Raw genomic sequence first — 24,636 nt, 5'->3', positions numbered from 1 at the left:
ATATCAGACAAAATGGACTTTAAAACAAAAATGTCACTAGACATAAAGAGTGACATTTTATAATGATGAGGGTCAATCCATCAAGAAGATATAACAATTATAAACATACTTGCACTTAATAACAGAGATCTAAAATACATGAACCAAAAACTGACAGAAATGAAGAGATAGACACTTCAACAATAATATTTGGAGACTTCAATACTCCCACTTTCAATAATGGATCGAACAACTAGACAAAAGATCAACAAAGAAATAAAAGACTTGAACAACAGTATAAACCAACTATACCTAACAGACATTGGTAGAACACTCCACTGAACAACGACAGAAGAATATACATATGTGCATATAGAACATTCTTCAAGATAAGCTATATGCTAAGTCATAAAACCTCAATAAATTTAGGAAGATAGAAAAATAAAAGTATGTTCTCTGACCACAATGGAATGAAACTAAATATCGTAACAGGGAAAAATTTGGGGAGCTCAAAAATATGTGAAAATTAAACACCACATTCCTAAATAATGATGAGTCAAAGAAGAAATTAAAAGAGAAATCAGAAAATACTTTGAGATGAATGAAAACAAAGACACAACAGCAAAGTTACAGCATGGAGTTAAAGTAGTGCTTAGAGGGAAATTTATAGTTGTATAGCTATAAATACCTGTCATGGATTGAATTGTGTCCCCCCAAAATATGTGTTGACTTGGCTAAGCCATGATTCCCAGTATTGTGTGGTTGTCCTCCATTTTGCGGTTAATGAGGCAAGATTAGGCTATCTTAAAGAGGATTGGAGTGGGATGTAACACCCTTACTCAGGTCACAGCCCTGATCTGATGTAAGAAGAGTTTCCCTCAGATGTGGCCTGCATCACCTTTTATCTTACAAGAGATAAAAGGAGAGAGAAGTGAGCAGAGAGAGAGGGACCTCATACCACCCAGAAAGAAGCACTGGGAGCAGAGTGCATTTTTCGGACCCAGGGTCCCTGTGCTGAGAAGCTTTAAGACCAGGGGAAGATCCATGACAGGGACCTTCCCCCAGAACCGACAGAGACAGAAAGCCTTTTCCAGGAGCTAGCACCCTGAATTTGGACTTCTAGCCTCCTAAACTGTGAGAGAATAAATTTCTGTTTGTTAAACCCATCCACTTGTGGTGTTCTCTTATGGCAGCCCTAGACAACTAAGACAATACCTATGTTAAGAAAGAAGAATATCTGAAAAAATAACCTAACATTTCACCTGGTGGCACAACCGTTAAATGCTTTGCTGCTAACTGAAAGGTTGGTAGTTTGAACTCACCCAGCATCTCCACAGGAGAAAGACCTGGTGATCTGCTCCTGTAAGGATTACAGCCAAGAATGCTCTATGTGAAAGTTCTACTCTGTTACACGGGATCACTGTGAGTCAAAATCAACTCGACAGGACCCAGCAACAACAACTACCTTAAGACACTAGATAAAGAAGGGAAATCTAAGACTAATGCAACAAGAAGGAAGGAAATAATAAACCTTAAAATGGAAATTTATGAAATAGAGAATAGAAAAACTAAAAAGAAACTCAATGACACCAAAGCCGGTTCTTTGAAAAGATCAACAAAATTGACAAAACTTTAGCTAGTTTGACCAAGAAAAAAGGAGAAAAGACTCAAATTACTAGAATAAGAAATGAAAGAGGGGACATTACTACTGATCTTACAAAAACGAAAAGGATTATAAAGGAATGCTGTGAACAATTGTAAGCCAACAAATTAGATAACTTAGATGAAACGGACAAATTTCTAGAAAGACACAAACTACCTAAACTGACTCAAGAGGAAATAGACAATCTGAATAGAACTATAACAAGTGAAGAGATCAAACGAGCAATCAAAACACAAACCACAAAGAAAAGCCCATGCCTAGATAGCTTCACTGCTGAACTCTATCAAACATTCGAAGAATCAGCACTAATTCATCACAAACTTCCAAAAAAACAGAAGGGAAACAATTCCCAACTCATTTTATGAGGTCACTTTACCCTGATACAGAAGCCAAACAAAGCCATCACAAGCCAAATAACCCAATTAGAAATGGGAAAAAGATATGAATACACATTTCTCCAAAGAAGATACACAAATGTCCCCAAGCACATGAAAAGATGCTTGACATCATTAATAATCATCAGAGAAATGCAAATCAAATCCACAGCGGGATACCACTTCACACCCACTAGAATGGCTAAAATCCAAAAGTCAGACAAGTGTTGATGGGGATGTGGAGAAAATGGAACCCTGATACACTGTTAGTAGAAATGTAAAATTATCCAGCCACTTTGGAAAACAGTCTAGCAGTTCCTCAAATGATTAAGTACAGTTACCATATGGCCTAGCAATTCCACTTCTAGGTATATACTCAAGAGAAATGAAAACAAATGTCAACACAGAAACTTGTACATGAATATTTATAGCAGTGTTACTCATTATAGCCAAAAGGTGGAAACAACCCAAATGTTCATCAATGGGTAAATGCATAAATAAAATGTGGTGTATCTATACATGGAATATTATTCAGCCATAAAGAGGAATGAAGTTCTGATATGTATACAACACAGATGAACCTTGACAACATTATATTAAGTGGAAAGGCCACTCACAAAGACCACATACTATATGATTCCATTCATATGGAAGTCTATAATAGGGAAATCTATAGGGACAGAAAGTAGAATAATGATTATTTAGGGATGTTGGGGAAGGTGGGAATAAGGAATGATAGCTAAAGAATATGGGGCTTATTTTTGAGGTGATAAAAATGTTCTAAAATTTACTGTGGTGATGGTTGCACGTGTGTGTCTGTGAACATACTAAAAACCATTGAGTTGTACACTTTGAAAGAGTAAATTGTGTGGTATATGAGTTATATCTTAATGTTGTTGTTAGGTGCTGTTAAGTCAGTTTTGACTCATAGTGACCCCATGTGTCAGAGTAGAACTGCCTGTCATGGATTGAATCGTTTCCTCCCAAAATATCTTGTCAACTTGGCTAGGTCACGATTCCCAGTATTGTATGATTGTCTACCATTTTGTCTTCTGATGTGATTTCCCTAGTGTTGTAAATCCTACCACTATGATGTAACGAGATGGATTAGTGGCAGTTACAAGATCTTCAAGATTAGGTAGTGTCTTAAGCGAGCAGAGAGATACGGGGACTTCATACCACCAAGAAGGCAATGCCAGGAACAGAGTGCATCCTTTGGACCTGAGGTTCCTGTGCTGAGAAGCTCCTTGACCAGAGCAAGATTGATGACAAGGACCTTCCTCCAGAGCCTACAGAGAGAGAAAGCCTGTCCCCCACCTCCCACCCCTGCTCCCAGCTGGAGCCCTGAATTTGGACTTCTAGCCTACTAGACTGTGAGAAAATAAATTTGTCTTTGTTAAAGCCATCCACTTGTGGTATTTCTGTTATAGCAGCACTAGATGATCAAGACACTGCCCAATAGGGGTTTCTAGGCTGTAATCTTTATGGGAGCAGATTGCCAGGTCCTTCTCCTGTGGAGCTGCTGGGTTGGTTCGAACGGCCAACCTTTCGATTAGTAGCTGAGTACTTAACCATTGCACCACCAGGGCTCCTTCTAGCTTAACAAACCTGTTCAAAAATGTAGGCCTCAAAGGTTATCAAAAGTTCAGAAACAGTAGACTATACAATGTAATAAAATATTTTAAAAAGTCAGTGGGGGATTAGATGGGTTAATTAACAAAGAGTATTGGGGAACCACTTGATAAAACAACAGCTAACTCCTTTATAAAAAAAAAAAAAAATTTTTTTTAACTCCTTTACTTTGCAGAATATACCAAAAAATTAATTTTAGATGGTAAGTTGAAAAAAGTCAAATTCCATCTTTTTCTCACCAAACTGTAAGGATCAATCAAGTAAATTTGATTCTGTTCCACTTCTGATACCAGCTGCCCATGCAACACTTCTTCCCCTGACCACCCGGAACTAGGCCACATCTCACTAGTTAAAGGACATAATTCTCCAGGTTGCCAAATCTGCCCAAGACTGTGGATACCAGCTGCAGGCTTGGGAGTTCCCCCAACACCCTTACTTCTGACCTGCTGGCCACAAATTTGGTGGTTCCCCCTACCCACTCAGGATATCAGCCATTAGTTCAGGGGTTTCAGGCCCCCTCGCTTCTGACCTGCTGGCTCCCACTACTCCCTTGGGTTCAATAATTTGCTAGAACAACTCACAGAACTCACAAAATGTGCTATACTTAGATTAGTTTTATTACGGCAAAAAGGATACAAATGAAGAGATGCATAGGGTGAGGCCTGGAAGGGTTTCCAACATGGAGCTGCCATGTCCCAAAAAGAGATGTACTGTCCTCCCATTTCCATCAGTGTCTTTCACTGGCCAGGTGCCCACGGAGCTTCTGTGTACAGAGCCTTTACTGGGGCTTCATTAAGCAGTCATGATTGATTGAATCAGCCCTTTTTCCCCCCTAATATCCTATGGTGGTCTTTCTGGCCTGACCAACTCCCACTTCATTAGCATAAACTGTCAGGTGCTCTAAGGCCTCTAGATAAAAAAGGCACATCAATTACTCAATAAATTCTAAAGGTTTAGAGTTATCTCTCAGGAACCAAGGGCAAAGACCAAATTACTTGGGATAAAGTTAAATTCTTTACCCCACAGATAAATTAAATATTTAAATGTTAAAGAAGAAACATAAAAAAAAAAAAACCCTGTTGCCATTGAGTCTATTCCAACTCCTAGTGACCCTATAGAACAGAGTAGAACTGCCCCACAGTGTTTCCAAGGAGCGCCTGGTGGATTTGAATTGCCGACCTTTTGGTTAGCAGCCACAGCTGTTAAACCACTATGCCACCAGGGATGTAGAAGTATTAAGACACAAAGATAAAATTTTTATATAATCTAGGGGTACATAAGGCATGTCTAAACATAAGTAAATATTTAAGTTCTAAACAAGAAGCCAAAAAATGGGAAAAAATGATAAGTTTGACTACACAAAAATAGTGTGGTTAGTCATGGCAGAGTGGATGGGACCACATGTGACCCATTCTTCAGTATCAGTAGACTCATGGAGGATTTTATAATAGTTCAATCTGTTCTTTCCAGGTGTACTTGGGGCCAACCAAATAACAAGGAACGTATAAACTAATCTCAGGAGACATTTTGGATCTTTTGGTAAAGACTTCAAGAGATAACAAACATCTTCTGTAATCTTGGAGATAGGCCCTCAGGAACTACTGGGAACACAAGATGATGTCCTTTGAGTGAATTAGAAGATGGCTTGCAATTTCACCGCCAGCCCCTTTGTGAGTCAGGCACAGGCTGCAGTAGAAACTGCCTGGAAGCTTCCTCCAGGGAAGCTTTAGAGATAGCTGAAGATCTTCATGAGCAACAATGGTGAAAGCTACAAATTAAGCTTCACATTTCAAGACAAATAACTAATAGCCAATATTTATATAATGTTTGGAAGCTGAAATAGCACTTTCATACTTGCCCATACCCGTTCAGAGATAAGATGTGTTGTAATGATAGATTTGAATTTGAATTCTGGTTCAGCCTGTTAGCTGTGTGATCCTGGGTGAATTACTTCACCCCTCAGAACCTGTTTTCTCCCTGTAAGATAGTGATGGTGATGGTGTTAGGGTCAAGGTGATACCCACCTTACAGGATAAAGGTTGAATGAGACAAATACCTAGTAAGATGGTTGACTCATAGGAAGTACTTGACTTCCTTTCCTTTTTATAAAGGTGGTTATTTGCGTCACAGACCTTAAACTCCTGTTATGGTTACATATTTATGTAATTAATGTGTTCTTTTCAAACATTTTCGTATTACACAATGATTCTTAACCCCAGTGATGGGGGCGAAGCTAGTGGCTGCTGTATTCTTAAAGAGCTGCCAACACATGCTCACTGAAAATTACTGACCTACACTGTGATACTCCAAGTATCTCTCACTAGCTTGATATTTTTGTGATACCTTATCCTTTACTCTTAATAGCTTTATTTTACTGAAGTAGGGGTTTGCCTCCATGGGAGGGGAATGCATTAAACTGATGAAAAAGGTAACCAATAAACTAAGTTTTCATGTTTAGCTAGATGTTAGGGACCCTTTTTTTTTGAGGGAGGATGGGAGTTTTGATGGAAAGAATGCTGGAAAGATGGAGTTCTCAGGGCCTAGAGGAAGGTTTATTGGGCCATATGGCAGAAGAGGACCAAAAACGAAGGCAGAAGAACTGAAGACAAATGCCATTTTTCTCATACAGCCCCATTTAGCAGGCTGTGACTTGGCTTCTACGAGGGCACCTGCTGCTTCTCAGTAGAAACTGCTATCTTAATGCTGTAATTCTGTTACACATTTAGTCTCACTTGCCCTAGACATAATACCTGAACCTACCACTTGAGTCATCTATGGCAACCTGAACCATCTTATGAAAGTCATATTAAATACCATAAGCTCCTGGAATTTTACCTGTCAAAACCTAAATAATTCTCTTTGTAATGATATATGAATGATTATACATAGAGTTTGGTAACTGCAAATTTGGAAGATAAAAGAAAGGAAGTGGACATTGGCTAGATTAATTGAGCATCACTTTTGGCTTATTCAATGGAAGGGGTATAGGATCAAGATATCCATAAAGTTCTTATCTGAAGTAATGCTTAGAGTTTTGGGTGCCTAGCCTAAGGGACCATAAAATTGAAAATGCTAAGGATACTTATTAGGTCAAGCAATTAGATTTGAACTGAAGAGATAAGACAATGCTCAATATCAAAGTTATGACTTTGAGAAGAGCCATGCATACCACAATCTGGGGGAGCCATGCCTTCTAGTAGACAGGGGCTCCTGGAGTGATAACAACCGACCCTTCTTCTAAGCTGTGACATAACTGCTTTAGCCCAGCAGATACCCATCAGTAAACAAGGCTTCCTGACCCTCTTTCACAGAGAAAATCTCCAAGGGCTGCCTGGCCCCCATCCTTATTTTGTCATCATCTTCAGGGCAGTCCAAGTGATAGCAATGGAAAACAAACAAACAGACAAAAGAGCATGTAATTTTGTGCTAAATTACATGTATAGACTAAAGGAAAGAGTAAGATCATGGTGGGTTGACTACTCAGAGGCAGCTGTATGAGGAAAGAAGAATTTTTGCTGGGCCTGAAGGATGCATAGAATTTAAAGAAAGATGGGAGGGAGCAGAACTAAGCTTTTTCTCTGACTCTCTTAAATTTCACTGATGACTCCCTTGTTGAAACTCCTGGGGATGTGAAAGCGGAAATAGATCACTGCTAACAGGAGCAAGCAACTCAGGCACATAGTAAGACAATCTGAATTACAGCAGCCAGTTGGATATGTGGAGACTTCACTAGCTAGAGGGAGATTGAGAATTACAAGTTTCATAAACAAAACCAAGGCACGCAACATAATTCCATAGGGAAGGAGCCTTATTATGCAATAATGACTCTTGCATGCCTCACTCTCACATTTAACAATGCATAGTTTGAGGTCGTTGTGCACTTAAAGGAGCCCTGGTGGTGCGGTGGTTAAGCTTTTGATTGCTAACCAAAAGGTCTGCAATTTGAATCTATCAGCTGCTCCTTGGAAACACTACTGGGCACTTCTACTCTGTCCTTAGGGTCGCTATTCGGTCATTTTGAGTTGGAATTGACTCCATGGCAATGGGTTTGGTTTTTTAATTTTTGTTGTACTCACAGCAAGTCTTCATACAACCTGGGTATAGCTGGTAGCCCATAGTTCAGCTTGAAGTTTGACTTGTGTGTTCCCTCAAATGTTTTAATACTTCTGAAATGTTTTAGCCTTTAGTATCTAGGTTTGAGTTCCCTAGATATTCGCTAGATAGAAGAGGACGTGGAACCAGGGATATCATTGCTGATGTCAGGCGGATCCTGGCTGAAAGCAGAGAATACCAGAAGGATGTTTACCTGTGTTTTATTGACTACGCAAAGGCATTCAACTGTGTGGATCGTAACAAATTATGGATAACATTGCAAAGAATGGGAATTCCAGGACACTTAATTGTGCTCGTGAGGAACCTTCACATAGATCAAGAGGCAATTGTTCGACAGAACAAGGGGATACTGATTGGTTTAAAGTCAGGGAAGGTGTGCATCAGTGTTGTGTCCTTTCACTGTACCTATTCAATCTGCTTGCTGAGCAAATAATCTGAGAAGCCGGACTATATGAAAAAGAATGGGGCATCAGGATTGGAGGAAGACTTCTTAACAACCTGCTTATGCAGCTGACACAACCTGGCTTGCTCCAAGTGGAAAGACTTGAAGCACTTACTAATGAAGATCAAAAACCACAGCCTTCAGTGTGGATTGCACCTCAACATAAACAAAACAAAAATCTTCACAACTGAACCAATGAGCAACATCGTGATAAACAGAGAAAAGATTGAAGACAAGGATTTCATTTTACTTGGATCCACAATCAACAGCCATGGAAGCAGCAGCCAAGAAATCAAAGGATGCATTGCATTGGGTAAATCTGCTGCAAACGACCTCTTTAAAGTGTTGAAAAGCAAAGATGCCACCTGGAAGACTAAGGTGTTCCTGACCCAAGCAATGGTACTTTCAATCGTATCATATGCATGTGAAAGCTGGACAATGAATAAGGAAGACCAAAGAAGAATTGATGCCTTTGAATTGTGGTGTTGGCGGAGAATATTGAGTATACCGTGGACTACCAAAAGAACGAACAAATCTGTCTTGGAAGAAGTACAACCAGAATGCTCCTTTAAAAGCAAGGATGGTGAGACTGCGTCTTTCATACTTTGGACATGTTGTCAGGAAGGATCAGTCCCTGGAGAAGAACATCATGCTTGGCAAAGTACAGGGTCAGCGGAAAACAGGAAGACTGTCAATAAGGTGGATTGACACAGTGGCTGCAACGATGGGCTCAAGCATAACAACGATTGTAAGGATGGTGCAGGACCGGGCAGTGTTTCGTTCTGTTGTGCCTAGGGTCACTATGAGTCAGAACTGACTCGACAGCACCTAACAACTAACAACTGATATTTATAGTATATTTCATATTGTTTTGGTCCTTGTGCCTCACACTTGAGCTGATATGACACATGTGTTAGCTAATGCATCTGCTGTGTGCTCATGCCAAAGAATTAATGTGGATTGCGAGTGTTTATGCTTTCACAATTTGCTTTCTCAATGTGGTTCAGCATTGGTCTCCTCTTGTAGAGGGCTTACTGGGATCAAGCTGGCAGTGCAAACTGGGCAGAGTTGTTCTGAAAGTCCCCAGTGAACTTGCCTTTGGTAATTAAATTTTCTATAGATTTCATCCCTCCAGCAACTACCAGTGTGACCTTTGGCAATAAGAATAGCCAGTTACCCACACTTTGGTCTGGACCTTTGGGTGTTAATATGAAAAATGAAAGGGCTAGAAAAGATGATTTTGAGGTTCTTCCTGCTCTAAGATTTGAGAATTTGATAATTCCTCAGCAATGAAAGTCTGATTTTTGGGCACCAGTGTGATCATTTTGTCCACCTATATATATTCTCCCAGATTAATCTACCTCGAGCCTGCTGCCACCATCACTGTTTTCTCAGATGGAGACATGCCAAGCTGGTGTAAGCCTAGTGGAATTTTCTTAAGAAACTAGACTTAGCCACCTGACTCAAACTCACACACTTCCAACATTCATTTATCTGTTCATTCAACAAACATTTACTGAAGGCCTGGTATGTGGACCCTGGTGGCATAGTTGTTAAGTGCTACGACTGCTAACCAAAAGGTTGGCAGTTCAAATCCACCAGGTACTCCTTGGAAACTCTGTGGAGCAGTTCTACTCTGTCCTATAGGGTCGCTATGAGTTGGAATCGACTTGACAACAATGGGTTTTTTTTGTTGTTGTTATGTGCCAAATACTAAGCTTTAGAACCTGGCCTATGGCTTTTTATTCATCTTCCCTTTCACTGACTGTTTGATAAACCAAGCAGACAACAATGTAGGAAATGTATATTTAATCATTCTTGTGAATGGTCAGAGCTCTAAAATCAAGTTTTTTAATAACGAGATGTAATACATTCATGGTGGGTCCAAAGCAGGGCTTTGAACCAGTTCATTCAGGTTTGAACTCCTACTGAGAATTTGCATTTCTAACAAGTTCCCTGCTGAGAATTTGCATTTCCACTCCAGATATACTGAGTCAGAATCTACATTGTAACAAGATCCTCAAGTGGTTCTTATGTATAACTTCCTGAGAACTTGTTAGAAATACAAATTTTTAATGAACCGGTTTGAATCCTGGTCCAAAGTGCCAGGGAGGCAGTTGTCAACATGAGAAAACTGTGGGAAGGTGACTGAGAAAAAATATTCTTTTTTTTTTTTAATTGTGCTTTAGATGAAGATTTACAGAACAAATTAGTTTCTCATTAAAAATTAATACACATATCGTTTTGTGGCATTGGTTGCCAACCTCGCAATGTGTCAATACTCTCCCCTTCTCAACTTTGGGTTCCCCATTTCCGTTTATCCAGCTTTCTTGTCCCCTCCTCCCTTCTTGTCCTTGCCCCTGGGCTAAAAACATTCTTTTCTATCAAAGCTTCATCCCTCAGAGCCTTATTTTAAAGGGTCACTGCCCCTGGTTTCAGAAGTCTGAGTTTCAGGGAAGATACATCTTTGTTGCCTTAATTTGAATTTTGACCAGGCAGGTTCCTGAGACCTAAAGTCAAAATCAGGAAACAAGATAGAATATGTGCAGCTTTCTCACAAAACCTGGTTTATAGGATAGAATGAAGGGAAAGGAACCTAGTTCAACCAGCTGAAGATAATCCCATCGGGAATTTTCCACAAGCATTTTCAACACTGTTTGCTGCAAGACATTATCCTGGTTGCCCAACGTCAGAGTTCTGGCTCTCTGTGTTGATGTAGCACCAGAGAGATGGAGGCTAATGCCTATTTTAAGAAAGCAAACAGATTTCTTTGTGCTTGGTAATTATGCCCTCTATCTGCTCTAAATCGGGATTTCTTAACCTTGACATGATTGATATTGTGGTCTGGATAATTCTTTGTCATGGAGGGATGTCCTGTGCATTATAGGATGTTGAGCAGTATCCCTGGGCTTTATCCACCAAATGCCAGTGGCACCCATCCCCCCAGCTGTGACAGCTAAAATTGTCTCCAGACATTGCCAAATGTCCTCAGGGGGCCAAATAACCCCCAGTTGAGTCCCATTGCTCTAGAGGTTGTTGAAAGCTGAGGTCATAGCTGTCCATGCAAGATAAACAACAACAACAAAACCAAAACCTGTTGCCATCGAGCTGATTCTGACTCAAAGCGACCCTATGGACAGAGTAGAGCTGCCCCATAGAGTTTCCAAGGAGCACTGGTGGATTTGAACTGCCAACTTTTGGTTAGCAGATGTAGCTCTTAGCTACTGCGCCACCAGGGTTTCTCCATGCAGCAAAGAAAGTAGAAATCCCTGAAACCTTGTGGTGATATAATGCTGTAGTCAGCAAAGGTGAGAGAGACCCCTCTCTGGACCATTCAGGGATGAACATCACCTGAGATACAAAATTGCATTTGTTTTAAAAAGAAGATGCTTAGATTATTTAGAAGTCAGCATCACCCAATTACTACTACTTTTTTTTTTTTTTTAATGGTAAAATTATGATCATTCTTCACATTTCTTTGGCATTGGTCAAATGGAAGGAGAAGCCAGTGCACTTTTGGAAGCATCATCATAAAAAGTGAATCATCTGACCCATCACTAAAATATAGCCACCTCTGTGTTGTGAAGTAGCAGCTGACTAGTAGTGGTTTAATTTGTGGAATATAAAGCATGACTATATTGCCATAGACACTTTCTAGGAACTTTCTCAAAGCAACAGTGCAACACATATAACTAAGGGCTCAGAGAAAAGGAAGATGCAGTATCCCATCCTCTCATTCCCCAGGGCTTGATGGGTGAGGGGAGGCCCCTGAAATATGGAGATGCATTTGTTTCCACATTCATTTTACACAGAAGTCTTAATGCATTTCTCTAGCTCAGATGAATTATTTCCCCAAATTTTAACATATGTCTTTGAAGATAAATTTATCTTGTTCATATTAGAGTCTTCTGTGAGTTGCTTTTGGCTTCTTGATCTAGTTTGTTTACTCCAGACTGCTAGACATGAATTCATTTCTCCCCAGAAAGCCAAACAAGGTCATATCTTATGATAAAATAATTCTGAAGATTTCTGGACTCCTGAAAAATAATAGCAATAAGATAACATGATATCCATTCAGCAAACATTTATTGAGAACTGAGTCTCCCTGCCACTGCATATGTGTACCTCTTGTTCAGAAATGGGGCTTATTTTTCTGTATTTTGATCTTGTTCTATCGAGGCCACATGATCCCATGGGTTGCTAGAGAAAGGAGATGCTAGTGACAGTCTCATCCTAGAGGCAGTCTCAGGGAAAAGATAGGTCCTTAGAGAACAAACAGGAATGAAGAGATGAATTCTGGGCAGGCATGAGAAGAAACACTTATCAACGCCCCACTCTCTGGAGTCTGGAAGTGCAGAGGTTTAGATGGGTTTGAGGTTGCTCCTGGGTAGAAGCAGAAATATGGCTTCTGCCTCAGTTTCCAACTAGGGAGCGTGTGTGACCTAAACTGTCATGATCAGCTATGAGGTATGTCTCAACGAATGAGCTCTTTGTTTACTTTCCAAAATCGATTTGATTTAAGGTTACCCGTATATGATTTCTAGGGAGAAGGAAGTGGAGCTGCAGCCAACTTGGTAACAGTATCTAACCTTTGGTGACCGTGTATAACCGTATGTATGCTAAACGTGACCGTCATCTGTTACATGCATATCAGGGCTTTAAAAAAAATAAAGACTCCGAATTACTGCCCTAGAGGGGTACGAAATAAAGATGGGTAAGCTATACTTCTGGAAGCTATACTTTATAGGTCATATTATCTAATTGCAAGTTATTAAAAACCCATTTACAGTATCAAGGGGAATTAAGGAAAGAAGAAGGAGTCTCTTCTTCTACCAGTAATATCCTTAGGGGACAGTTTCTTCAGGGAAACTGAGGATTGACAACCTCAGAGAATTGACAGTGATAGAAACTGGCAGGTTCCCTTACAAAGAACCTACTTTGTACCATAGTAAGCATTTGGAGAACAGGAGAAAGAATGAAAAGAAGCAAATGAACAGCTCTTTGCCTGCCCTTAATAATCTAGGCAGAGAATATATGTGACTTAGAGAGTGCAAGAAATCATAAATTATGTATGTGTAGAAAGGGGATGTGAACCACCAGGAAAGGGTACTATGATCTAGGAAGCACTCCCTTGAATTGGATGAAGAAAGTGGTGGATATGAATTGCTATAAAAAAACAAAAACAAAAAAACCTGTTACTGTCAAGTCAATTCCAACTCATAGTGACCCTATAAGATAGAGTAGAACTGCCCCGTAGGGCTTCCAAGGAGCGGCTGGTGGATTTAAACTGCCAACATTTTGGTTACCAGCCAAGGTCTTAACCACTGAGCAACCAGGGACTGCTATACCCCCCCCCCCAAAAAAAAACTGAAGGTGTTGCCGTTGAGTTGATTCCGACTCACAGTGACCCTACAGGACAGAGTAGAACTGCCCCATAGGGTTTCCAAGGAGCGTCTGTTGGATTTGAACTACCGACCTTTTGGTTAGCAGCCATAGCTCTTAATTACGCCACCAGGGCTTCCAAGGGATTGTTATAAACCAACCAACCAACCTGTGGCCAGATTGCTTATAGAGGAGAGGAAATTTCCAAGCAGAAGCTGTGAGAGATGGAGCAAGGCCAGAAAGTAGTAGGGCGAGAGGTGGGGGAAGGAGAGACACTGCTGGAGGGCCGCGAGCACACAGCTGAGAACTCTTTGGTATAATAGTGCCCAGACAGCCGCTTTAGGTTTCAGCAAAGGAATGCTGCGATGAAAATAGTGTTTGAATAATTTTATTCTGGAGCCTTGTTTCCTATCAACTGCAACAGGGAGAAGAAGGGGCCCAAGGACAAGTTTCTAGAGTGGTCTGGGTGTGAGACAATGAAGGCTGGATTAGGATCCATCTGGGCAAGGACACAGGGCAAAATGCTATAGGGCTTGGTAGTAAACTGACATGAAGGACAGAGGGGAGACAAAACTAGCTCTGAGGTTGTGAGCCTGGAGGCTTGGTGGTGATAGCATTGAGTCATGTGGGAGGTGTTGACTGGAACTTCATGAGCTCAGTTTTACATAAATTCTCCACGCTGAAGAATTTGCAGGAGGAAATGTCTTACAAGTAATTGGATCCAGAGGACCAAAGTGAAAATGAGAAGTCTCAGCAGGAGGTTTAGTGTGTGAGTCATTTGCCAAATTTCCCGTCAACAGGGGCCTTGTTAGGGTGGGTCACTTATGTGAGTGATTATGTGCCTGTCACAAGGCTTCCTAAATTAACAGTGAAATCCAGAGCGACTAGTCAGGGCCACACATCTCTTTCGCTTAAGATATTTTTTGCTTTCATTGACGACTCCGTAAATGAAAAGGTGTTTGAATTTACACAAATATCTGAATTGTATACAGTTGTTTTTCTTGTAAATCTATCAGTGAGACCTGTGCTCTTCCTTAAGCTAACAATTACCCACTACAGTCTCAGCAGAAATATAGTGTCCAATGTCCTGGCATTGTTAAATGTTTCTCTCTGAGGCTGATGCTGGAGGCTAGTTGACTCTTGTTGGCAACACAAGCACATACAGAATCTGCCTCTCACACCATTTGTGATTCATCTCACCTATGGTCCCAATGACTTGGCATGTTTCTTTGTGGCCAAGGCACATTATTTTAGCATCAGGTAAGGGGAAAGAGGCAGGAGTACCCAGCTGATGGCACAGAGAGAGGAGACACATAGGGAAGCCTTTGAGTTCAGCAGCTGTAAGTGACTCCGCCTTTTGATCTCAGAGTCTGCAAAGGGAGAGAGAAAAGGTTCAGAGTCATAGAGGAGAAGCTGGATGTCTTCTTCACATGGCTGTTAGCAAAGACAAAGTACCTGAAAAACAGAACAAGTTGTTCCTAATACAGACAATTTTGTACCCCATTCATCCTTTTACTGTAACTGGTTTAAAAGCAGAGCTTTCTCTTTCTTCAAAGCAAGTTCCACTCTGTGGTCCAGCCCAGTGAGCATTCAGCCAAATGAAAAATTATACCAATAAAGGGATTATTACTAGCCCAGTATTATTGGCTACCAAATAAAGAATAGGTTAAACAAACAGCCCTGGGCTGTCTTTGGGTTTGGATACATTTTTCCCCTAGGCAGTGACCTTTACAGGTTCTGTCACTAACTTTTATTACCTCACTACAAAGTGATGAGAAAGTATTGTTCTCATTTTGTATAGAAAGGTAGAAGGGAGGAAATGAAATTATTCTTCTTTTGTTCTATTTTCTTCCTAGAAAATCTCATTTAGCTCATTTCAGCTCTGATACTAACGATGACTTTAGGCAAGTTACTCAGTCTATATGTGCCTCAGTTTTTTAACCTATAAAAAAGGAAATAGTACGTATATAATAATAATAATAGCCTCCTTCATGGGGTTCTTATGAAGATTAATGACTTAATACCTGTAAAGCACTTAGAACAGTGCCTGGCACATGGTGAGTGAGTACTCGGTAAGTATTAGCTATAAAAGCAACAATAACGGTAACCACACTCTAGCCTATAAGCAGTCCTTCCATTCTGATCATTTCCAAATCCATTTCTTTAGCTTGAACTTTATTCTGAGTTCCACATCTGGATTTGTAGTTGCTACTAGTTATCTCATTTAAAGACATAACTAATATTTTTGATACCTACTGATGGGATTCAAATGAGTCCAGTAAGATCCCTTTTCCCCAGCTGAGTTCTGACTCAAGTAAGGAATAAGACAAAAGAGTAAGCCAAGGGGAAGGCCAAAGTATCACCTTTAATACTACAAATCTGATAATAAAGGATGAGGCTTTGTATGCAGGCAAGTGGGCTGCAGCAGGTGTAGTCATACTCAGCACCAGACTGGGGCAGCTTCTTCCTGCAAAGGCAGATTCTTGGAGGGCCAGAGCAGAATGTATACTTCCTGGGGGCAGCTACAGAGAAAGGGAAAAAAAGGAGCCAAACTACATATGTACAGCTTCTCCTAATAAGCTCACCAACCATGTAAATTAATTTCTTCTCCTCTGGGGAGGAGTGAAAAATAGGGGAGAGAGAGGGTAGAAGGGTTACACAGGTGAGACTCCCATTCCACAGAAGGAAATATGTGGGGTAGGAATGAAGCATCCTCCCAACACCTATCACATGCTGGGAAATGTGTTAAGCATTGGACATCCCCACGTTTGTATACCGTGGGTACTTCAAACTCAGTATCTCTAAAACCTTCATCTTCTATCCAAATATGCTGCTTGCTTCTGTTTTCATTTTTGTTGGTAGCATTACTAACCTCTTAAGTATTCTTGGTATAAATATCAGGCCGTTTTTTGACTTGTTCTTTCTCTTGTCCCTCACATTCATATCAATAAGACCTTAGATTATTTTCTTTAAGTAACTTTGGGCCTGTCCCAGTTAAGGCCCTTATATTTCTCCCCAGGAATTACCATAGGCTCCTGATATCATGCTTTCTTTTCTATCAACACCATTCTTCTCCTTCAAAACCCAGCTTGAAATCTGCCTCATCTACTAACCCACTATAATCATAATTAACAACTCTTTCCCCTAGATACCAAGTATACACTGTGACAAACTTGTTTTATGGCACTTGTGCTGTTTATCTCAGTATCTCACAGAGCTTAAAAGAGTGCTTTCTATATATTTGGCATATAATATGTGATCGTTGAATGAATGACCTAAATTAGCAGTATAGTTAGAGAACACAGTATATAATTCCCATAGCCTCATTCAACTGTTTAAAAACATATATGGAGTACCTACTTTGTGCATGACAAGAAGGAATTCTATTGTTTTCTTGATTTTGATCTATGCCGACCTACCAAAAGTTGCATTTAGTCTTAGTACTGACACTTGGAACATTTGATCTGATATATCAAATAATCAGGTATGGAAAAAAGGATCTGCTCACTGAATAAAAGGTGTGTATCCTACCTACAGCTTGTTCAGTTATTGCCCTTTCTATTAGAAAGATTGATTATGCAGTTTGGAGCTTTTTACTGAGATTTTAACTGAGATACTCTTGTCAACACCTATTGTTTCAAATGACCAATGCTTTGCTTCCTCCTCTCCTGGGAAATACCCTTTCTCTCATTAGATACTATCTCACTGGTTCAGGTGTGGACAGCTGACCCAAGTTAAGCCTGTCACAGCCCTTACTGGGAATGTAGAACGGAACTGAAGAATTGAAATTCAGTCTGGTTACTCTCTTGAGTGAAAATGATTTTTAAAACTATGAGCTCTTGGCAACCATATTCTTCCATATAGACTATGAAGCACAGAAAGCCAGTCAAGCAAGAGAGAATAAATTAGAAATGAGGAACAAAGAATCCCAATAGAATTTCAGTTCTTGGTTCTAGCTGTTACTGAGTCCAGATATTCTGGATACTTTCTGTTCTTGACTCTATGAGACATTACAGTACTTTTTAATAAATTACCCTTTTTTTTTTTTTTTAAGTAAAATATTTTTTTTTTTTTAATTTTTATTAAGCTTCAAGTGAACATTTACCATTCCAATCAGTCTGTCACATGTAGGTTTACATACATCTTACTCCCTTCTCCCACTTGCTCTCCCCCTATTGAGTCAGCCCTTACAGTCTCTCGTTTCGTGCCAATTTTACCTTCTTCCCTCTCTCTCTATCTTCCCATCCCCCCTCCAGTCAAGAGTTGCCAACACACTCTCCTGTGTCCACCTGATTTAATTAGCTCACTCTTCATCAGTATCTCTCTCCCCCCCACTGACCAGTCCTTTTCATGCCTGATGATTTGTCTTCGGGGATGGTTCCTGTCCTGTGCCATCAGAAGTTCTGGGGAGCATTGTCTCTGGGATTCCTCTAGTCGCAATCATACCATTAGGTGTGGTCTTTTAATGAGAATTTGGGGTCTGCATCCCATTGGTCTCCTGCTCCCTCAGGAGTTGTCTGTTGTGTTCCCTGACAGGGCAGACATCGATTGTGGCCGGGCACCAACTAGTTCTTCTGGTCTCAGGATATTGTAGGTCTCTGGTTCAAGTGGCCCTTTCTGTCTCTTGGGTTCTTAGTTGTCGTGTGACCTTGGTGTTCTTCCTTTGCCTTTGCTCCCGGTGGGTTGAGACCAATTAATGTATTTTAGATGGCTGCTTGTTGGCATTTAGGACCCCAGGTGCCACAATTCAAAGTGGGATGCAGAGTGTTTTCATAATAGAATTGTTTTGCCCATTGATTTAATAAATTACCCTTTTAGCTTTGACTTATTTGAGTTGGTTTTCTGTTATGGGCAACTAAGAGAGTCCTAGAATGGGAATTCCAGAACACTTATTTGCGCTCATGAGGAAACTTTACATAGATCATGAGGCGGTTGTTCGGACAGAACAAGGGGATACTGATTGGTTTAAAGTCAGGGAAGGTGTGCGTCAGGGTTGTATTCTTTCACCATACCTATTCAATCTGTATGCTGAGCAAATAATACGAGAAGCTCAACTGTATGAAGAAGAATGGGGCATCAGGACTGGAGGAAGATTCATTAACAACCTGCGTTATGCAGATGACACAACCTTGCTTGCCGAAAGAGAAGAGGGCTTGAAGCACTTACTAATGAAGATCAAAGACCACAGCCTTCAGTATGGATTACACCTCAACATAAAGAAAACGAAAATCCTCACAACTGGACCAATGAGCAACATCATGATAAATGGAGAAAAGATTGAAGTTGTCAAGGATTTCATTTCACTTGGATCCACAATCAACAGTCATGGAAGCAGCAGTCAAGAAATCAAAAGATACATTGCATTGGGTAAATTTGCTGCAAAGGACCTCTTCACAGTGTTGAAGAGCAAAGATGTCACCTTGAAGACTAAGGTGTGCCTGACCCAAGCCATGGTATTTTCAATCGCATCATATGCATGTGAAAGCTGGACAGTGAAGAAAGAAGACTGAAGAAGAGTTGATGCCTTTGAATTGTGGTGTTGGTGAAGAATATTGAATATAACATGGACTGCCAAAAGAACAAACAAATCTGTCTTAGAAAAAGTACAGCCAGGATGCTTCTTAGAGGCAAGGATGGCGAGACTGTGTCTTACATACTTTGGACATGTTGTCAGGAGGGATCAGTCCCTGGAGAAGGTCATCGTGCTTGGCAGAGTACAGGGTCAGCAGAAAAGAGGAAGACCCTTAAAGAGGTGGATCGACACAGTGGCTGCAACAATGAGCTCAAGCAAAAGAACGATTTTAAGGATGGCTCAGGACTGGGCAGTGTTTCATTCTGTTGTGCATAAGGTCGCTATGAGTCAAAACTGACTCGACGGCACCTAGCAACAAGAGAGTCCTAACCAGTATAATCACCAATTTGTTCCTCAAGTTCGTGAAAGAGTTCTCTCTCTTTCATATATATGAAATTTTAAATAAAAGTATATATAATCATCTAAGAATATAACTTATGCAGCTAAATTCAGCAAACATTTATAGGGCATCAACAATGTGCAAGGTTTCTGCCTGGCACTAGGCTTGATATATAGACAGACATTCTGACATACTCCTTCCATTGCTGTTTGAATTCAACTCAGCTTCAGGAGGATGGTCTTAAAGTCATAATTCAGTTCATGAAATTTCTTGGCACTAACTCAATGCCAGGCTTTGTATGTACTAAAGCATTGCAGGAAGACCAGGTTGCTGGGCCTCTTGGTCTTTGTCTTCTCAGCCTGGGAGGCCAGTTCAACCTAGAGCTTTCTGACAAATCCTGCTCATGCATCAGCCTCATAAGGACTTACTCATACTCCAAGACTTCCAGTCTTTAGATTCAAAATCTTCTCAAAGGCGGGCTAGAACCAAACCAGTTTTGGGGGCCATAGGATGTAGACCACGAGCTGAATATATAAAAAATGTCAAATAATCAACACTTTCTCACTGCTGTGCCAACACAGTTCTTCCTAAGTCAGATAGGGCCTCAGAATCCTAAACACTACCCTCTAGATAACCACTCTCAATCAATGAGTAGGCATACAAGATGAGCCCTAGTTGCTATCTTTGATCTAAATGCCAAAAATATTATTTTATGTTTGGTTTCCTCTTGTAATGCAGTCCCACCTGGAACTGTGATCAGGGTCTCAGTGAAAAGGATTCTAGAGATTTTTGTACCCTGGTACATAATATATCTGTGAAAGAAATTAGATTTTGATTTAGATTTGATTCTCTCCCCCAGTAAATCTACAGAATAAGTGTGGAGGAACCCACCTGTCACTTTGATATCCCCTGTGGCTTTGGCAATGTCATTCTCAATCATACAGGAATATGTGTTGTTGATGGTGACATTATAGAGCACGGACACCACCTTCATGGTCACATTCTCAGAGTTCAGCTCAAAGGTGGTATTGGAGACTTCTAAGAAGTTGGCTCCCTGGTCAACTTGGGATGCCCAGACCACCGTGGGCTGCGGGAACCATCTGGGAGCCTCACACCGCAAGCTCTCTGAACTGGCATTATAGTCCACATTCACCTCTGGGATGCTAAAGGCTGCAGGGTCAAAACGGAAAGATGTCAAGTTCAGACAGATAAGACAATATAGCCTTTAAAGTGTTAGATCTTGAAAACAAAAACAGTTATTTTCACCACTGAGGTGACTCAGTACTTCCCCAGGGGACTGGCTCTGTGTGATCCATTGTGTTGTGAACGCAAATAATGATTTGCTCATAGTATTGCCATACATCACCACCCTTTGGCCAAGAGCACACACTCAAGTACCTAAGTTCTAGGTATATTATTGTTACAGTAGATAATTTTCTAATATAAAAGAAGCTCTGGTAACGCAACAAAGTTTATCACTGAGGGAAATTGGGCATTTTCCCAGAGACTTGTGAAACCTCCTGAATTTTATGTAATTTTCTGCCAGAAGGATAAAGTTAGAGTGGGGAGGGAGAAGGAGAAGAACAAACAGCATTCAGTTGTCACCCACAGACATTCCCACACTGGCCTTGTCGTCACAGGGTTTTGGAGTTTTCTGGGGTGGAGACTGCCCAGCCCTGGCATCCAAAAATAGAAGCATTTGTTTTCTTCCACTAATTCTCACGGGGAAGGTAACCACATTTTGAAATTAAGACTAGCTTTCTCCTATGTCTAGGTAGAGAGAGACTTGTGGACTTTCAACTGTAAAATGCTTATTATGCCACAATGACAATTTATTAATTTATTTAGCATTTTCTTTTGCCCAGGACTGTGCTTAGGCCGTGTAAATGGTGAAAGAAAAGCCCTTGGCTTGGCCTTAATGAGCCTGAAGTCTAGCAGAAGAGGCAAGACTCATGCTTGGAGCAGGTAGAGAACAAGCTCCTGGGGGATGATATGGAAAATTAAGTATACATGACAATGAACTACCACTTCGGGAGGGTGCATTCTATGCCAGGTACTGGGTACTACTCCCAGACATTATTTTATTTGATCCGCACAACAGTCCTAGGGACATCTATTATCATCCTCATTTTTAAAAATAAACTTTTTATTTTGGAATAAATTTAGATTTACAGAAAAGTTGTAAAGACGATAAATACAAAGAGTTTCTCTATACCCCTCAATCAGCTTCCGCTAATGTTTAACCCCTTAAATAACCATGGTGCATTTGACAAAACTGAGAAACCATAATTGGTTCTTTACTATTACTAAACTCCAGATTTTATTTGGATTTTACTAGTTTTTCCACTAATGTCCTTTTTCTTTTTCAGGGCACCATCCAGGATACCACATTACATTTAGTTGTCATTTCTCCTTAGGCTCTTCTGCTCTGTGATACTTTCTCAGTCTTTGTGTATTTTTCATGACCTTGACAATTTTGAAAGGATTGGTCAGGACATTTTGTACACTGTTCCTCAATTTGCATTTGTCTGATGTTTTTCTTATGATTCAAGTGGGGTTAGGGTTTGGGGAGGAAGACAACAGGGGTGAAGAGCCCTTCCGATCACATCATATCAGAGGGTTCCTGCTGTCAACATGACGTAACACTGGTGACGTTAACCGTAATCACCTGGCCGGGATAGTGTGTGCCAAGTTTCTTTCTTTACTAAGCCTAGCTTACTCTCAGACAGTGGACAGATGGATACTGAGCTCTACCTCCTGGAATAGAAGTTACCTACATAAATTATTTGGAATTCTTCTGTAAGGAAGATTTGTCTCTCCTTCCACGTTTATTTATATCAGTATCAATTCATGTATATTAACTTTATACTTTGAGTTATAATTCAATATTATGTTACTTTGATGCTCAAATTGTTCCAGCTTTGCCATTGGAAGCTCTTTCAGTTGACACCTGTGTGCCTTTGACATGACCCCATTAATTCGTTAGCTGCCATCGAGTCAGCCCCTGACTCGATGGCAAACCCATGCACGATATAGAATGAAATGCTGCCTGGTCCTGCACCATCCCATGGTTGGTTATGGATTGGACCATTGTGATCCATAAAGTTTTCATTGGCTGATTTTCAGAAGTAGATTACTAGGCCTTTATTCCTAGTCTGTCTTAGTCTGGAAGCTCTACTGAAACCTGTTCAACATCATAGCAACATGCAAGCCTCCACTGACAGGTAGAGAGAGGTTGGCTTGCCCAAGCCACTGTACTTTCCCAGGACTGACTCTGGATCTGTGCTTCTAACCATTACACTACACATATTATGAGGAGCCAAGAAAGACCAGCTTACTCTAGCAGGGCTCAGGGTACTTTCTGCCTATCCTTCAAGACTCCTCCATAATGTTATTTACGGGAGCTTTCTTATCCCTTCCCTCTCTATGCATTTGGATGTGATCTTTCTTTTGCTCTGAATACTCAAATTACTCTGTTTATATTTCTCTCAAGGCTTTTGTAACATTTTACCCATTATTATAGGTATTTACATACTTTTCTTATCCCTATTTGATCTTCAACCCTATAAGCTCTATAATATAAGCTCTGCGAGGGGAGGAACAATCATCTTTGTTTTTTTAATCATCATTGTATTTCTCACAGTATCTATCTGAATCCTTTGTATATAAATTCAGAAAACATATGTTAAATTGGGTTGGTAAGGAAGAGCAGATTTCCTTGGGGGAAGATTAATGAGTTTATAGGACAATATTGTTTTGGCTGGTTCCTTTTGAGCTTCTATTTGAGTGGGTTCCACTGTCATTAGTCCCTGGAGGTACTGATTTAGACTTGGGCTAGGGCCTACTTAGCATAGCAAAGTCCTAAGCCAAATTATGGGCTTCTCTCATTAGCAATATCAGGGGCTAATATAAAGGAGACTACCTTTGTTTTGACAAAATATTTCAGGGAATATACCTGGAAAGTCAGAAGAGGCTAGAGTCCAGAACAAAAGATTTTAAGACCTAATATTATTGTTTGTTGTTAGTTGCTGTCAAGTAGACTCTGACTTATGGTGACACCATGTGTGCAGAGTAGAAGTGTTCCATAGGATTTTCAAGGCTGTGACCTTTCAGAGGCCCGTCTTCTGAGATGCCTCTGGGTGGGTTTGAACCACCAACTTTATGGCTGGTAATCAAGTGCTTAACTGTTTATGCCACCTGGGGACTCTTCCTAAAATTATAATGGGCTTCTTTGGGGACTAGTAGGATTTTGGACGTAGAATGTCAAGGATGGCTGCTATCACAATTGGGAGGGTCTTTATCTGATACATGAATGTAACCCAGTATTTCATCAGCAATTCCTACTCTTTAGCCTCAAATATCTATTGGTGCTTTTTTTTTCTTTCTCCAATAGTAACTCACCTCCAGTTTTATAATCCAAGTAAGCATTCCCCTTGCCCTTAGAAGTGATAATATAACATTTGTAGGTGCCAGCATCTGCGAGTTGCACATTTTTCAGCCTCAGAGAAGCATTGCCAACTATCACTTGATCGGTAAACACTGCTGTCCGGCCCCTGAACATTTCATCCTGGTCCGAAAGGTCATCTTTGCCTTCTTTGAACTCATGCACCAAGCCCATAACACCTTCCTTCAGCCACCGTATCACAATATCTGAAAGCTTGATGTCAGGTTCAAAAGTGCAGCTCAGGATTCCATCCTCCCCGATGTTCCCAGCTGAGGTAAGAGTAGTGACTGTGATGGAGTGTCTCCCTGCAATTCAGGAAATAAGGTTCAGTGCCATGGGAAGTCTTGGAACTTTTACAGCCAAACCCTTCATTAATAAAAGTCAAACAGAGACTTCTGTAATAAGTTAGAAATTTAGAAGACAAGGAGAGGGATTAAAAAAAAAAATTAAGAGCTAAGAAGAACAGAAAGAGCACAAAGACAATAATTTTAATATCTACAACATATCTGACATATACAATATCTTTTGTGAGACCAAGCAACCCAAACCTTGAGACATAGCAAGAAGAGAAACACATAGGACTGAGGTTGAAGACAAAAGTTCAAGTACTTAGCTTTGTCACTTAAGAGCTGTGTGACCTTGAATAAGCCAGGTAACCTCCCTGAATCTCATCAAAATAGAGGTAATAGTATCTG

General features: G+C 40.4%; 1 protein-coding gene across 1 annotated transcript; it reads right to left on the bottom strand.

Moving 5' to 3' along the window:
- Positions 1 to 14,638: 14,638 nt before the first annotated feature.
- Positions 14,639 to 24,184, bottom strand: VTCN1 (V-set domain containing T cell activation inhibitor 1). Its single transcript, XM_003409430.4, has 3 exons — positions 23,899 to 24,184; positions 20,389 to 20,667; positions 14,639 to 14,955 (listed from the first exon to the last, which is right to left on the bottom strand). Exons 1-3 carry the CDS (start codon positions 24,113 to 24,115, stop codon positions 14,831 to 14,833), a joined length of 621 nt encoding a protein of 206 aa, XP_003409478.2. The 5' UTR covers positions 24,116 to 24,184; the 3' UTR covers positions 14,639 to 14,830.
- Positions 24,185 to 24,636: the final 452 nt, after the last annotated feature.

The sequence above is a fragment of the Loxodonta africana genome, chromosome 3 (genome assembly GCF_030014295.1).
Source record: "Loxodonta africana isolate mLoxAfr1 chromosome 3, mLoxAfr1.hap2, whole genome shotgun sequence".
NCBI lineage: Eukaryota > Metazoa > Chordata > Mammalia > Proboscidea > Elephantidae > Loxodonta > Loxodonta africana.
The sequence above is the reverse complement of the archived record's forward strand: the minus strand, read 5'-3'. Positions and strand labels throughout refer to the sequence as shown.

Coding starts and splice junctions, on each gene's coding strand:
- VTCN1 (XM_003409430.4), bottom strand. CDS start 24,115: ATGGGCTTGGTGCATGAGTTCAAAGAAGGCAAAGATGACCTTTCGGAC. Junction 20,668..23,898: donor CTTGGATTATAAAACTGGAG/GTGAGTTACTAT, acceptor TTGACCCTGCAG/CCTTTAGCATCCCAGAGGTG. Junction 14,956..20,388: donor AGGGGATATCAAAGTGACAG/GTGGGTTCCTCC, acceptor CTCCCTTTGCAG/ACTCTGAGATCAAAAGGCGG.